At 40.5% G+C, this 16,602-nt stretch overlaps 1 protein-coding gene across 6 annotated transcripts in view; it reads right to left on the bottom strand.

Moving 5' to 3' along the window:
• The window catches only part of ZNF793 (zinc finger protein 793), a 44,832-nt gene extending 37,373 nt beyond the window's left edge, over positions 1 to 7,459 (bottom strand). For 5 of the 6 annotated variants that reach the window (XM_070387926.1, XM_070387928.1, XM_070387927.1 and 2 more), the window contains exons 1-3: positions 7,328 to 7,459; positions 5,805 to 5,946; positions 90 to 135 (exon numbers count right to left, since the gene is read on the bottom strand). In XM_070387926.1, the coding sequence (XP_070244027.1) occupies positions 90 to 104 (15 nt within the window). In that variant the 5' untranslated portion in view covers positions 105 to 135; positions 5,805 to 5,946; positions 7,328 to 7,459. Of the gene's footprint in view, positions 1 to 89; positions 136 to 5,804; positions 5,947 to 7,202 lie in introns of all 6 variants that reach the window. The other variant, XM_070387924.1, reaches the window with a different exon arrangement.
• Between the last annotated feature and the right edge of the window lie 9,143 nt (positions 7,460 to 16,602).

Here is a 16,602-nt window from a genome sequence, read left to right as displayed (position 1 = left end):
CAACCTATGACAAAGCATACGTGGTTGAAATGAATATATTTTCCAGTTTTCCCAGGAAGGGAAAGTAGGCTCATTAATGTCGCACTTACCTGGTACTCGATCATTTTCTGTTGTTCTTGGGAAAAGATCTGCAGCCTGTGAAGATGGGGGTGGGGAGGAGAATGGAGAAAGAGAACAGAGCTGTGAGGGACCAGGCTTGTTTCAGAACTTGCAAATTCCCTATATAAATCTTGGACAAAAACCTATGCTTTACATCATTGTGGTAGAGGGAAAAAAGGGTGCCATTCAACTTAGAATGTGGATACATACAACAGACTTTCCAGGAAACAAAAGTTGCTACCAAGTAAGAACTGAAAGGGATTAAAAAACAAACTCCTTAAAATTTAAACACCTGGCCCCAAGTATATTCTGGAAAAGGGGCTTCTATACCTGTTATGAAAATATTACAAAAGGAACTCAAAGCAAAGTAAAATAACTGTGCAACATTAATAAAACTAATGGTTACTTAAACGGTGGTGCAAACAATTACTGAAAGGTTAAACTTTGTTATTCATCCAGCAGATTATTAAGGGCTGTCATTAAAAAAAAAAAAAATTTTTTTCCCCCACCGTTCTGTGTGGCTTGCAAGACCTTAGTTCTCTGACCAGGGATTGAACCCAGGCAATGAAAGTACCAAGTCCTAACCACTGGACTGCAAGGAAATTCCCTAAAAAATAATTTTTAACAGATGAGAGCAAACAATTGTTACTTTTAATTAAGATGTTTAATTAAAGAAATAACTATAAGGCTTAAATAATGTCAGAACTATATTAAAATTATCAATAGGATAATTCACAATTTTAAAATTAAAAAAATTTATTTATTTATTCTGGTGCTTCACCCAGCATGTGAGATCTTAGTTTCCAGACCAGGGATCAAACCTATGCCCCGTGCAGTGGAAGCAAGGAGTCTTAACCACTAAACCACTAGGAAAGTCCCAGTTTCCTCTTGACTAGCAAACCACTAGGTTTGCTAGTGGTTTAATCTACATTACTGATTTTTTTAAAAAAATCAGATTTATCAGTTATCCCTTTTTTCTTTTTTAACTGATTAATTTCTCCTTTTGTATCTACTGATGTCTTCCATTTTTCATGTGTATTTTCTAATTTCTTTGACTAAATATTTAATCAAGACAGAAAATTAAACCACAGAAAACTACCCACAGTTTGGCAAAACTCAACTGAAGAAACTATCCCACATAATCTCATCTGACCTTTTCCGCCTTGATTTTTAAAAAAATACAATATGATTTATATAATTTACTGTCACAGAATCAACAAAACCACAACTTAGCTTTCACAACACGTATGGACCATTTCCTCAGGTTTTGACAGTTCTGCTACATTTCTGACAGTCCATTTCTTTTCCTTCTCTTACTCCCAAATCCCTCTCTACGACAGCGCTTTAGAAATCTATCTGACCAAAGTGGGACCCTAGAGGTTTCCTGTCTATGTGGTCATTTGTCACCTGATCTGACAACTCTTTCTCTGTAAACTGGTCAATCTCTCAAGATGTTTCCTTTGAGATTTAGAAGATCTGAGCTCTGGCTCATGATCTAACTCAACATTTAAAACAGATTGTAAGTTTCCAATGTGTAGCTTCTCTTTTTTTGTTTTAAAATATTTATTTGTTTGGCTGCATCAGGTCTAAGTTGTGGCATGTGGGATCTCGCTAGCTGTGGCGCCTGGGCTTAGTTGCCCCGAGGCACGTGGGATCTTAGTTTTCCGAGTAGGAATTAAACTTGCATCCCCTGCATTGCAAGATGGATTCTTAACCACTGGACCACCCGGGAAGTCCCATAGCTTCTGTTTTATATATAACTAGGACACACTATTTTATTTATACCAATAAATACATGGGGGATAAAGGAAAGCTCTGACTAATCAATGTAGAAGGAAGGAACTAATCAATATAGAAGCAACTAGAAAAATCAGCATTTGGCAACCATAACAGTGGTAACTGATTCAGGCAAGAGTCATTAAGATAATACTAACACTAGTGAATGAGGGACTTTCCCTGTGGTCCAGTGGCTAAGGCTCCTCATTCCCAATGCAGGGGGCCCAGGTTCGATCTCTGGTCAGGGAACTAAAAACTGAAAGATTCTGTGTGCCACAAGGTAGATCAAAGATCTTTCATGCTGTACTGAACCTGGTACAGCCAAATAAATAAATATTTTTTAAAAATACTAGCACTAGTAAATGAAAGTTTGAAGTTATTTACATGGTCTCAAAAAATGCCCCCGTAAGATACTAACAACAACAACAAAAAAGATACTTACTAACATAACTTTATAGTGGACATATAACCCTGGTGCATATAACCTTAACCAAATGATCAAGGTGAACATTACCACCAATATGACAAACCAACATCAGGCATCTCCTGATACGGGACACTAAGAACACACCACTGCTCCAGTAGCAATCATGAATGTACATGACTCTAGACATGAGGAAAATCAGAAAAATTCAATTGATGGGCATCTTATAAAAATAACTGGCTTGTACTCCTCAAAACATCAAGGTCAAAAGAGGCAAAAAATGACTGAGAAAATATTCCAAATTAAAGGAGTCTAAAGAGATATGACCGGAGAAGGCAATGGCACCCCACTCCAGTACTCTTGCCTGGAAAATCCCATGGATGGAGGAGCCTAGTAGGCTGCAATCCATGGGGTTGCTAAGAGTCAGACACGACTGAGCGACTTCACTTTCACTTTTCACTTTCATGCATTGGAGAAGGAAATGGCAACCCACTCCAGTGTTCTTGCCTGGAGAATCCCAGGGACGGGGGAGCCTGGTGGGCTGCCGTCTATGGGGTCACACAGAGTCGGACATGACTGAAGTGACTTAGCAGCAGCAGCAGCAGCAAAGAGATATGACAACTAAATGCAACATGTATACCTGGATTATATACCTGGACCAGAAAAAAAAATGTTATAAAGGACAGTATTGAACAATTAAAGAAATCTAAATAATGTCTATGGATGAGACTGCTGTAAACAAAGAATGTTGTTCACCATTTCAGTTCTACAAATATTAAGTCACTAGCCACTGCCAGTGCCTACCAACAATATGCCCGAGGGAAAAAACAGGAGGCACTCTGTGCTTTGGATGAAGGGCACCTAGATAGCTAACATGCATATCTAAGAAGAATTTCAAGGACCCCAGATTGCTCCATCTTCTAAACACAGAAAAGCACTAAAATTATGAGATGTCTCTTCTTTGTGATTAGCAGTCATCTTTTCATGCTTGACTACATGTATTTCCCAGTCCTCCCTCCCCAAATCATATTTATATATATATATTGGCTTCTCCTCTACCTCTTCAGAGCAATTCCACAGAGCTATCTGAGAGGCTGTCTCCTGGGCTATAGTGCTTGGCTATAGTGCTTAGCTATAGTGCTTATAGGTAAGACTGAATAAAACTCAATTCACAGTTTTAATGTTGTGCGTTTTTTTTTTTCTTCACTTCATACTACTATAATAAAAATAATAATAATACTGCTTCAGTGTTAACTTTCCTGCTCTTGATAATTATCTTGTGATCATAGAATAAAATGTTCTTGTACTCAGGAAATTTATATTAGGGGTAAAGGGACATCATGTCAACAACTTATTATCAAATGGCAGGCAGGCAACCTCATGGAGGTTCTTTTTTTTTTGACCATGCCCCATGGCTTGTGGGACCTTAGTTACCCAAACAGGGATCCAACCCAGGCCACAGGAGTGAAAGTGCCAAGTCCTAACCACTGGACCACCAGGGAATTCCCTGGAAGTTCTTAGCCTTATTCAGGTCACTGCAGCCAATGGTTAGTCTCCAAAGGCTAAGAGATTTTGACCAGGGGCTCTTAGGTCCCCCTCCAAATTACCTACAAAGAAGAACCAGCCTTAACCTGTTAACTTCATTAACAGGATTCTGACTCCAAATCTACTCCGAACCAGAGGATCCACTTAAACATTCATGTGTTTGGATCCCAAAGGGAATAACAGAAAACAAGCAATCTCAAATGGCCAAGTAGGGCAATAGAATAAAATTTTGTCCTGGTGTGTCTGGTTTCAGAATTTCAAGACAAAACTTCCACATTGTATGAATGTTTTGGCTTCAAATAATTTCTATGATTCCATTTAACTCAAGTTCAAAAACAGGTAAAACTAATCCATTGAATTAGACCCACGGTGGCAGTGGGTACTGACTGATAAGGAAGGCTTCAGGGTGCTAGAAATGATGGATATCTTCCCAGATTTTTTTTTTTTTGGCTGTGTTTTGGGGCATGCAGGTGTCTTAATTCCCCAACCAGGGTTTGAACCCAGGCCCTCTACAGTGGAAGCGTGGAGTCTTAACCACTGGACCACGAGGGAAGTCCCTGAACTGATGCATATCTTGATCTAGGTTGTGTTTATACAGTTCTCTGAAAATGTAAAAATTCACTGAGCTGTAGCTTTAACATAAGAATACTTGACTGTCTGTGTGTTATACCTGGAAATAATCTGGAAAAAATGTTTGTTGCCTAAATAAAATGAAACAATCTGGATTCAAACTTAAAAAAAAATTTTCACATGAGTCACTTACTGCCACCCCATCAGGTATGAATATTCCTTTTAATTAGAGTTCAAAGACAGACAAAATTAATCTGTTATGTAAGAACTGGAAAATGGTTCCCCATGGTAGGGTAGTAATGGGGAACGGGTATCATAGAGTTTTCAGGGTGTTATAACGTTCTGTTTTCTGATCTGAGCACATTACCCAGAGGTTGTTCCCTTTGTGACAATTCATTGAGCTGAATGTATATTATTATATGTATCTTATATTTCAATTTAAAAAATTATGTTAAAATCTTAAAAAAAGTATTTGCTCCCAAACCTGGCACTAGGCATAGTATAGGTGAAGGAAAAGAGCAACAAGAAAAAGAAAATGTCCCAACTCCTTACCCATACACATGCATGCTGAGTCACAGAAAATACCTGTTTTGGATTCTGTGCATGTAAAAAGCAGGGGCTATCTGCTCTAAAAATGAAAGCTTGATACTGATGGCTTCTGAAAGATGTTACCTGCCTTATCTCTTAACTTCCTTTGTTGCTTAAGATGATATACTCATGTTTTGTCTAAAGACTATAGAAGGATTGATTGTAACATTTATAAAAACAAATACTGTTTCAGCATTTCACCCTTTTATCAAGCTAATGGTTAAAATCTTATTTCCATTACATCTGTGATTTTGTCTCAGTCCATCTTATTCACCATTAGCTTGATTTTAAGTTCAGTGAAGAACAGTTTCTACAAGTAGCTTTAACTTTTGTCTTTGTGATTGGTTGTTATTGTGGTTTTATGTTTACTGAATTGTTCTACCAGGATTTTATAAGGCACTGATTCATGGAAGTCAAATGTGCCATGCCTAAAAAAAACCCACAGAACAAGGCAAAAACATTCTTAGAACACAGTAACTTCCAGGTCCAGTTTCTTTTCCCTCCATAATTCATATTTTCCCCAGCCTTATAAAAATATAATAGGCAGATAATATTGTGTAAGTTTAAGATGTACAATGCCCTGATCTAATACATGTATACATTGCAAAATGATTACCACAGTAGGATTAGTTAACATCTTCATAATTACCTCACATAATTACCTTTCTTTTCCTTTCTTTCTTTTTTTTTTTGGTGTGGTAAGAACATTATTTTTAAATTAATCCCAGATTAAAATAATTTCCAAATTTTCTCAAGGTTTGCTCCTTCCACAAAATGTTTTACATTAGACTTAGGTACTTACTCAGTGAATTCTTTGTTTTCTAACCACAGGCAAAGTTACATCCATCCTAGCTGCCATGGAGTCAGAATAGATTTTTAGAAACCAGGTTCACTCTTAAGATGCTGTCACAGATGGACATCTCATTAGATTTTCTAGAAAGAACCTTAAAGGAAATATTAGGAGAAATATGCATTAAATCCTTGGCAAAAGCAACAGAAGCCACATCTTAAATAACACATTACTTTAGATCCTTTTAGAGTACTTTCATTTATGTAGGGAACAAAAAAAAGCGGGGGGGGAAGGAAGTTTATTTTTGTTTTTCTTTTTTGCTTGTTTGTTTGGCTGCTCAGATTGGCTTGCAGGATCTTAGTTCCCCAAACAGGGATTGAAACTGGGACCTCAGCAATGAACTTGGGGAGTCCAAACCACTGAAAGGCCAGGGAATTCTTGGAGAGGGGAGGTTTCAAAAATAGTTTGAGGTGGGCTTTAGCCTTCACAACTTAATGGAACTGGCTGGTAATCAGTTGGGGAATGTCACTGTGCGAGGTGCAGCCTCAACTCCTTGCCTCTCCCATTCCCAACTTCTGCATTTGGCAAGCCCCAGCATCAACCGGCAGTAAGCCTCTTAATCACAGACGTAGCCGGTGTCTCCAATCTCTGTGGCCTTTGTGGTCACAGATACCCCAGAACGTCCAAATATGACTGTCAAAGACCACTAGTCAGTGACTACAAAACTCACTGATCCACTCCGATTGCGGAACAGTGAATTAGGCAGATCTCTGATGGCAAACCCACACTGATCTCCAGTGATATCCCAATGACTGGGAACCAATCACTGACTCTCACTGTCCCACCTCCCCCGACAATTACTGACAGTCCCAAATCACTAATCCCCTCCTCCACTGATCCCGCTATTCCCTATACTCTGATCTACACAAGTCGGGTCACTGATATCTTCAGATTCCTCTCCAGCGATGATCTAAAGGGAGTCTCCATCACTGATTGCCTAAAGCGTTTCTCCAAACATTGATCCTCACTGACCACCCTCAGTGAGGATGAACCTCGAAGTTTCCACAATCACCAGCTTCAGGTACCCAAACAGAACTTAGAACCTCCAGTCACTGACCCCTCAGGCTTCTGATCACTGAGTCCTAACGCCGATCAAATCAGCGTCTTCAAAGAAACTCATTTGTCCTCAAGACACTTGAAGATCACTACAAACTGACTTCCACGCATTCTGTCAGTCAAGAACGCTAGTTTATTGATTTCTACATACTCCCAATTCATCTTCTTCACAGACACTAACGCTGATTCCCATAAACCCGCCACCACAGACTCTCTCCCAAGAGGCTCAGAAGCCCAATCACTTAACCCTTCAGTCCCCTCAGTCTCTGACCCTTACGGGTATCCATGACTGACCCAGTCGGGCCACCGTAGTCGTCTGATCGCCATCCTACACACGTCTTGAATTTTGACTATTTCTCACATTGATCTTTCCCATTTTCCCCGCATCCGCGCCCATAACCTGAAATTGACTGCCGTACCACGCTGCCTCTCCACGATATGAGCTCTTCCCAAAACGAGTGGCCGTGCGCAGACTCAGTCGCATCTTTGAGGCTGGCTGCCGCCGCCTGGCATCTTTCCAGAGAACAGGATTCTGGGTTTCTGAATGTCAACGGCAGGTATTATGGCTGCGCCCACTAGCCAACCGCTTGCAGGGGGCGGCCATGTTTGAATCTGTACCGTACAGCGGATGACTAGACCCTTTGTTAGGCGATTCGGCTATTTTAGGGCGGAAAGAAGCAAGTGTTTCTGGGTCTCTAAACACAGATATCACTGCTGCTTTTAGCATCTCAGAAGCTCAAACCTCCTGAGGTCAATATAGCGGCTCCCTGACTTGGAAATTAAGATTTCGTTGTCTCCAGTAGGGCAGTGAGGTAAGATGGCCGCGTACGTGTTATACAGCCTAAGTGCGGTGTGTGCGGCCATCTCCCAGGAGGAACGTCCGTAAAGCAAGGTACAACTTTGTCTGGGCCAGCTTTGTTTGTTGATGAACAGCGGAAGAGAGAAGCGTTTCTCTTGGGGAGCCTGAGGCCCCGGGAGGAAGAGGAGTCTTTACTAGGGGGGCGGCGCAGCAAGAAAGGGCAAGTACGAGGTTCTTAGCCGGTTATTGAAAGAATACGTGAAGAGCCGGGTCTTTGTCATAGGTGGCTTTACTCTATTCACACTAAAAATAAAATACCCAGTTATTTTACCAGAAAATGGGTTTATTCTGGAAACTGCAATGGGTTTATTGCAGGGAACTGCAATTCCAGACAAGCAAGCTACAGTAAAACTCATAGGCAAGTCCAACAAACGAGGAAAAGAAACTTAATTTTGTAAAGAAAAGGGAAGGTATTTGGAGGGGTCGGGAGTGGGGGGCGGTGGTTTTGAAGGAAAGTCCCTTGGAGAAACGTGAAAGTTCAGAGTGATGACAGTTTCTCTTTGGCTGAGTTGCTGGGTAGTAGATTTCTTGTAGGAGGTACAATGTACATCTCCTCTTGTTGAGGCCTGTGAATAACTATTTCCTTGGATTCCTCTGTTGGGGTCTGTAATTGACATTTCTTCCTGTAATTGACATGGGGTGGTACTGCCTGAGATCTCCCCCTTCAGGCCTCTCTACTCTATTTGAGTGAGGTTTTCCTCTATTTTCATGCTCTAGAAGACAGAAGGGTGTGAGTGCAAGCAGTTTGTTTATTTGACAGGTAGGGTATGGGTGAGACCGAGGAGGGATGAAAACCCACACAGAGTGCATCCATGAGTAGAGTATCGCTGAGCAATGGGGGCTCAGTCAAGGGTTGATGAAGATGAGATAGTTGTATGTCATCTCTGGTTCCTCATTGTTGAGGGCTACTGTAAGGGCCTTAAAGCTGTAGCACTTTCAGCCTGCCTTACGAGCAGGTCTCAGGCAGAGTCTGTAGGTGTGTTCAGGAAGAAGCCAGCCCTCAGCATATGGGCATGGTACAGACAGCATTCACCAGAGTCCTGTTTCTAATACCAGCCAAAGCGGTGCTCTGCACATCACAGAAATTGTTTTGGAACATCTCTCGAAATGATTGGTTTGTCCTATGAAAATAGCTTTTAAAAAAATAAACCCATAATTCTATTTGGTGGTCAAAACAAGTGGTGTAACATCTGACTTCTAAAATGACTCCTAGACTTCCCTAGTGGCCCAGAGATTAAGAATCTGCCTGCATTAGCAGGGAACACCGGTCAGTCCCTGGTCCAGGCAGATTCCACATGCTTTGGGGCAACTAAGCCCTCATGCCGCAAACTACTGAAGTTCATGCACCCTAGGACCTATGCTCTGTAACGAGAACAAATGAGAAGCCTATGAACCACAACTAGAGAGTAGCTTTTGCTTGCTGCAACTAGAGAAAGCCTGCATGCAGGCTTCTCACAAAAAATAATTTAAAATAAAGTAAAAATAAAATGAAAATGACTCCCAACAATTCCTATCCCCTGGTATTTACACCCTGTGTAGCCCCCTTCCATGTTGTACCAAGGCAGATCTGTCAGGTTGATAGTATACAGTAGAAGTGAGAGTAAGTTGTAAATGACACCCCAGCTTCTGACTTGGAAGTGTTCATGCTTTTTCTCTCAAATAACTTACTCTGAGAGAAGTTAGTTGCCATGTCATTGAGGACACTGAGACAGACTATGAACAGGCCCATGTAGCAAGGAGCTGAGATATCCTGCTAACAGTCAGGGAGGAACTGATGTCGTCTTGTATCAAGTGGGTCACCTTGGAAACAAATACTGTACCCTAATTAAGCCTTGAGATGACTGCAGCCCCTATCAGTACACGGACTGCTACTACATGAGGGACTCTGAAACACCCAGCTAGCAGCTTGCATATCCTTGACTGTCATAAATATTTGTTTTTAGCCACTGAGTTTGGGAGTAATTTGTTATTCAGCAGTAGTTAATTTGGATACTTTTGGTAAAAATGCTCTAAGTGATCTCTCTGGATTTGTTGAACAAGCTCCTAAACTTGTGATTGTTCTATCAAATCAGAGGGGATTTTTAGCCATTTCCTCTTCACTTGCATAATAGAGAAATTTAAGGTTCTGCTAGATATTTAAAATTTAACAAAGAGTTTAAGAGTCTTGCTTCATTTCAATTAATACAAGTGGGTTTATGTGACACTTTTGAAATAATTAATGACCATTTAGAGAGTGCCTGTGACATGCCTGGCCTGTCATTGGCCTTCTCACTTAAAGGCCTACCCTCATTCTAGCACCAGTCATAAAGGCAAAAGGAAAGAGAGTCTTGGAGTGTCTTATGCTTAGAATTAAATGCTCTGCCTCAGAAATGACACAAGTCATTTCCTCTCACTACTCATTGAGTAGTCACCCAACCACATGAAATACAATCTTACCATAGAAACAGAAATACAATCTTAGCATAAGCTTGGAATGGGGAGAGCTAGAAATATTTAAGATCCCCTGGAGAAGGAAATGGAAACACACTCCAGCATTCTTGCCTGGGAAATCCAATGGACAGAGGAGCCTGGCAGGCTACAGTCTGTGGCATTGCAGAGAGTCAAACACTAGTTAGCGACTAAACCACCTACCACAAACTTCAGGATATCCACAAACACTATGAGAACAGTGTTATCATCACCATCCTAAAGAAAATGCAGTATAGAGATGAGGTGACCAGTCTATAATCTCTCAGTTAATAAGTGAAAAAGAAGGACTCAGAGCCAGGTATGCCTATTTTATACAAAGGTAAAGGATCATCACAGGCTTCCCAGGTAACACAGTGGTAAAGAATGTACGTGCCAGTGCAGGAGATGCAGGTTTGATCCCTGGGTCGAGAAGATCCCCTGGAGAAGGAAATGGCAACCCACTCCAGTATTCTCACCTGGGAAATCCCATAGACAGAAGAGCCTGGTGGGCTACGTCCACGGGGTCGCAAAAGAGTCAGACAATGGCTTAGTGACTAAACAACAACAAAGATCATTACCATTATTGTTAACATTTTTTTGTTACTGTTAAATTTTGCTTCAACATATGTAAGGCACTGAATTAGCGAACAAAGAGAGGCCTGAGGTCTCCGATAAAATAAAGAATACTCAAGATGTTGTGGCCTGGTGGGGGAAAGGAATACACAAGAAAATGGGTAAAAAGAGTGTTTAAAAAAAGAGTATACACTGTAGGATTCAATTTATGTGAAGCTCAAGAACAGGCAAAACAAATCTACTGAGTTATAAATCAGAAAGCAGTTGACTCTAGTAACTGTGACTCTGAAGAGAATCTCTTGGGGTGATGAAAATGTTCTTGTTTAGGGTGGCGGTTTCAAGAGTCTGTATAATCGTCAGGACTCATCAAAGTAAACACTTTTGATTTGTGCATTTATTATATGTAAATTGTAGCTTAATTTTTTGAAGCCAAAGAGTGTTCAGCGTTTTGAGAGATCATGTTAGTAGGGAAAATAGAGAGATGTGAAAGAACTGACAGAACTTTACCCTAGTTTGTGGAAAGATGAGGCCCTGGTGAGACCATCACAGAACTTATGGCTTATGATAGTGCCCTCTCTGGAGGCCCAGACAGAGAGAGCCATTAGAGAAAGGAGTCTCCAAGGATTCGTGGTTTGGCAAATTAAAGGCTCTGGGCTAACCTAGCTTGCAGTGACCATCAGCTCTTATTTATTCCCTAGGCTGATAGGTCTCAGCCTGTTGAACCAGATATGGTGACCTTCTACACTGTCATCATTTAAAGGGATGCCAGGCCCCAAGTTTGGCGTAAAAGGAGACATAGCTTTTCCCTACTCTGGAGCAGAAAGAACTATGCCTTGGGCTGAGCAGAAATAGGTCTTTGCCCTTGCATGAGTGAAGACTGTTCTGGATCTAGGTGGAATGTGACCTATTTCCTGGATCAAGATAGATCTTGAGAATAGCCTGGCATAAGCGAAGACCACACCCCATCCTGTCCTGTCTTGAGTCAGGGGTGTTGGTAGTGGCAGTAATTGGTGATACAAGTCTCAAAGTATAATTTTCAAAAAGTTAGAACTTGTACAGATATTCATTTAACTTATTAATGAGGGAACTAGCAGGATTGGAGATTTGGTGCAAAGTAGGTGTTCAAAGTAGTTTCAATCCCTAGGTTGGGAAGATCCACTCAAGTAGGAAATGGCATCCCACTCCAGTATTCTTGCCTAGAAGATTCCATGGACAGAGGAGCCTGGCAGGCTACACTCCAAGGGGTTGCAAAGAGTCAGAAATGACAGCATAACACACACACACACAAATAGGTATATAAGTCAGTGTCAATATATATTGCAGTGTCAATAAGACTGCAAAGTTAAATAGATATAAAACTAATGTCCTATAGGGCAGTAAAACCATAAGCTTGAAGGTTATCTTTTCTTCAGAGAATCAGTTTATATAGAACAAATATATGAAATGTACCAACTGCCAAGTTAAATTTTATCTATGTAGTCTGCATCCTACTTAGTAGTAAAAAGTGACCCAAACAAGGGTACATTCTACCAGAGCAGTGAGTTCTCAAACTGGTAGAGTTTTAATCCCCAGGGAACATTAAGCAATCTTTGGAGACAGTTTAGGGGGAGGAGTGGATGCCATGGATGCTTTCAACCACACAGAGAATAACCTGGTACAACAGAATTATTTGGGCCCAAATGCAAACAGTGCTGAGTTTAGGAAAACTTTCTCAAGAATGATTTGTTAGACTTTGGGTGGGTTTGTTAGACCATGCTCTAGTATGACTTTGAAAAGGCACAAAGGATGACACAGTATAGTTTCCTTATTTCTGGGTTTTTGATAATTTTTCTTAACACAAAGTTGGGGAAGTGTTGATAATCATTGGATCTGGGTAATGAATACTTGATGATTAATCTTTTCTCTCTCTCTCTCTTTTTTTTTTTTGTATGTTTGCATAGCATCTTAGTTCTCTGACCAGGGACTGGGAATTGAGCCTGGGACCACGGCAGTGAAAGTACTGAGTCTTAACCACTGAACCGCCAGGGAACTCCCTAGGATGGGATTAAGTGCTAATAAGAAAAAGTGAAGAGTTAAAATTGGACATATTTAAGGATGAAATATTCACTGGACAACAGGAATAAAAAGACCAAGAAGATCCAAGAATGAATTCATCCCACTCTATGTGAGGCATCCTGAAAGAGGATTTTGCATTGAAGCAGAAAATAATTCTGGGACTTGCCTAGTGGCACAGTGGATAAGAATCCATCTGCCAATGCAGGGGTCACAGGTTCGATCCAACCAACCCTCCTATCCTCTCCTTCTTCCCCACAAATTTAGTTCAATCTGTGTGGAGCACTTAGTCAACCTCAGTGCTATTGATATCATTCATCCATCCATTTAACAAACTTGTACTGAGTCTCTACTTTGTGCTGGTGCCATGCTGGGTGCCTTGGACACAGCAGGAGGAAGACAAAGTCCTGACATCATGAGGGTTATGGTCCAGTGGGGAGGGAAGAATGATAAATCAGAAAAAGAAACACTTAATATTAGGTCAGAGGGTGGTACTTGCAGCACAAATATAGTACAAAATAGGGAGTGACCCCAAGAAGTGTGTTACTTCATACACAGTGGTGTGTGTGTAAACTCTCCAAACAAGGAGAGGACAGCAAGCTTCATGGAGAATGAGGAAGCAGAGTCTCAGAGAACACAGCCAGGCAAAGGCCCAAAGAGAAACAAGCTTCTGTGATGTTAAGAGCAGCCAGAATGGGCATGTTGATAGATAATAAAAATGGTGACCAGCTACAATTAAAGGGTTTTCCAACCCCATGTCCCCTTTTATTATAACTTTACACTATAAACATTAAATGTAAACTTGTAAAAATACAAATAACCAAAATTGTATGTAACTGATATGCAAAATAGAAAAACTTACATATTCTAATATATAATCATATAGTACATATTATATATCATATAAAATGTTTTTATTGTAATAGGAATATACAATAATAGATATTGCAGTGTACTATATTATATACAATGTTACAGTATATAATGATATGCAATATAAAATTATAACTAATGTATAAATCTAATTATATATATTTATCATCTAATTTCTAATAATCTTTTATCAAACATAATTTATCATACAGTAAAACATAATACTTCTGAGATTCATCCATGTTGGAGCTTGTGTCATAACTCAGCTGCATAGATGTACTATACTGTATTTAGTTATTCACCCATTGATGGGCATTTAGGCTATTTCCAATCTTTTCGTGATGATGAATGCAGTTCCTATGAACATTCAAGTACATACCTAATTTCTCATTTCTCTATGGTAAAAACCTAGAAGTGGGATTGCTGGGTCATAGGATAGGTATATAGTTACCTTTATAAGAACTTGTGAAACTTTTGTCCATAGTAGATATACTACTCGGTATCATTCCCACAGCAATACATGAAAGTGTCTATTGCTCTACCACTATGTTATTTATTCACTGCCATTCTAACAAGCATGTAATGGTATGTCATTATGGTTTTTATTTGCATTTTCCTGATGACTATGTCCAGTGTCTTTTCATCACCATACTTTCATTTGTATCTCATACAACCATATGGATGAGTCTCAGATACATTAAATGAAAGAAGTCAGACTCAAAAGGAGATACATACTTACATATTTATATGGATACACATACATTCATGACATGTGAAAAAGGCAAAACTATACAAACAGGAAACAGATAAGCAATATTGAGGGGTTGGGAGTAGATTGATCAAAAAGGGATAGGACCTTTCTACCATGTGTAAAATAGCTAGCGGGAACCTGCTGAATAGCACAGGGAGCTCAGCCTGGTGCTCTGTGATGATCTAGAGGGGTGGGATGAGGTGATGAGAGGGAGGGGATATATGTATACATACAGCTGATGCAGGTTGTTGTACAGCAGGAACAGAACATTGTAAAGCAATTATACTCCACTTAAAAAAAGAACATTTAAGAAAGAAATACTCATAATTTTTTAAAGAGATAGGAAGGAATTTAGGGTAGTGAAGAATCTGTTTTTTTTATTGTAGTGTTGACTCCTTGATTTTATGCTGCATTTGTCAAAAACTCTCAGAAATGTACGCTTTTAAGGGTGACTATTACTGTGTGTAAATGATACCTCAGTAAATCTAAATTTTAAAAATACCTCAGTACTATAACATTGGGCTTCCCTAGTAGCTCAGCTGGTACAGAAACCACCTGCATTGCAGGAGACACCAGTTCGATTCCTGGGCCAGGAAAATCCCCCAGAGAAGGGATAGGCTACCCCCTCTAGTATTCTTGGGCTTCCCTGGTGGTTGAGACAGTAAAGAATCTGCCTGCAATGCAGGACTCCTGGGCTCAATCCCTGGGTTAGGAAGATCCCCTGGAGGAGGGCATGGCAACCCAGTCCAGTATTCTTGCCTGGAGAATCCCCATGGACAGAGGAGCCTGCTGGGTTATAGTCCATGGGGTCACAAAGAACCCGACAGGACTGAGCAACTATGCACAGCACAGCAGCACTATGATACTATGTTACAGTAAATATAAGAGAGATATAGTTGAAAGTAATTTATAAAATAACATACATTTCCCTCTGTGAGGTTTGGCTACAGCCATTCAGAGGTTGGTCTTGTGTCAATTTATAACTGGTAATATTATTAACAATAGGGACACTCTCCTTGGTCTGCACTAGCTCTGCTCCCCTCATGTGAACCATATTAAATCCCTGCATCTTCCATAAATCTATTTTACAGGTGAAGCAATCAAGGCTCAGGGGAGGTTACTAGGCATCAGGGTTGGCACCAGGATTTTAATCCATGTTGACAACTTTAGCTATTTTGCTTGCATCACTCATGTAGTAAGTCGGTATCTCAGTATGTGATCTCCTGGGGGCCCCAGAGCCTCCCCAGTCTACTCCAGGCCAACAATTCCCTGGACAGTGTGTATGAGGCTATTACCCTCTCCTTATCCCTTCTCCATCCCCACAGGGTTCCTGTCCATGCAAACAGTGGGGACTTGGACAAGCAATGCTGGGGGACTTGCAGGAGCCATACTAAGTGGTCTGATGAAGCAATGTGAGCAACGGGGAACCAGCAGACACTATGTTATTGGGGGCAAATAGGGAAATAGGTATTACCAGGATTTAATGGAAGAGTCATAGATACTGTATTAGTGGGTAATGGTCATCAAAAGACTTTGTACGAGTTGTTAATGGGGGTCCTACAGGGATGGCTAATGTGAAGTCTATGATGTCTTATCAGTCATTGCCCTTACCTGGGGATAGGGAAGCAGATGAACAGAACACACCAATGTTCAGAGAGTACTGGGGGCATCACCACATACTGTGCTGGGGATGGTTACAAACACTGCTGTGTGGGGGTAATAGAAGACTGTCACTATCACTATAAGAGACAATTAATGGAGGGAAACAAAAGCCATTCAGATAGAGATGTCATGAAAAAATCAGGAGATAATATTAAAAGTTGGATTTGGTAGGTTATACTATGGTTTCCTACTACGAGGATTGTTGTAAGCGGTCATCAGTCATGATTTAGGTGAAAACTGGAATAAATCAGGAGTATGGAGGTTACCAGACTGTTTCACAAATGAGGCAAAGTAATATACATTATGCTGGAGGTTAACTGGAAGATGTAATGAATAAGTTCTCCAGACATTATTTCCTGGAATTAGTAAGAGGTGACACAGTGATGGAATAAGGTAAAAGGAGGATAATGGAGGGTGTCCAGACATTGTGGATTAAGAAGGGGATAATGGCGAGATCTCCAGACACTCTCCTGAGG

This window comes from Bos mutus, chromosome 18 (genome assembly GCF_027580195.1).
Source record: "Bos mutus isolate GX-2022 chromosome 18, NWIPB_WYAK_1.1, whole genome shotgun sequence".
Taxonomy (NCBI): domain Eukaryota; kingdom Metazoa; phylum Chordata; class Mammalia; order Artiodactyla; family Bovidae; genus Bos; species Bos mutus.
This window is presented reverse-complemented; position numbering and strand designations above follow the sequence as displayed.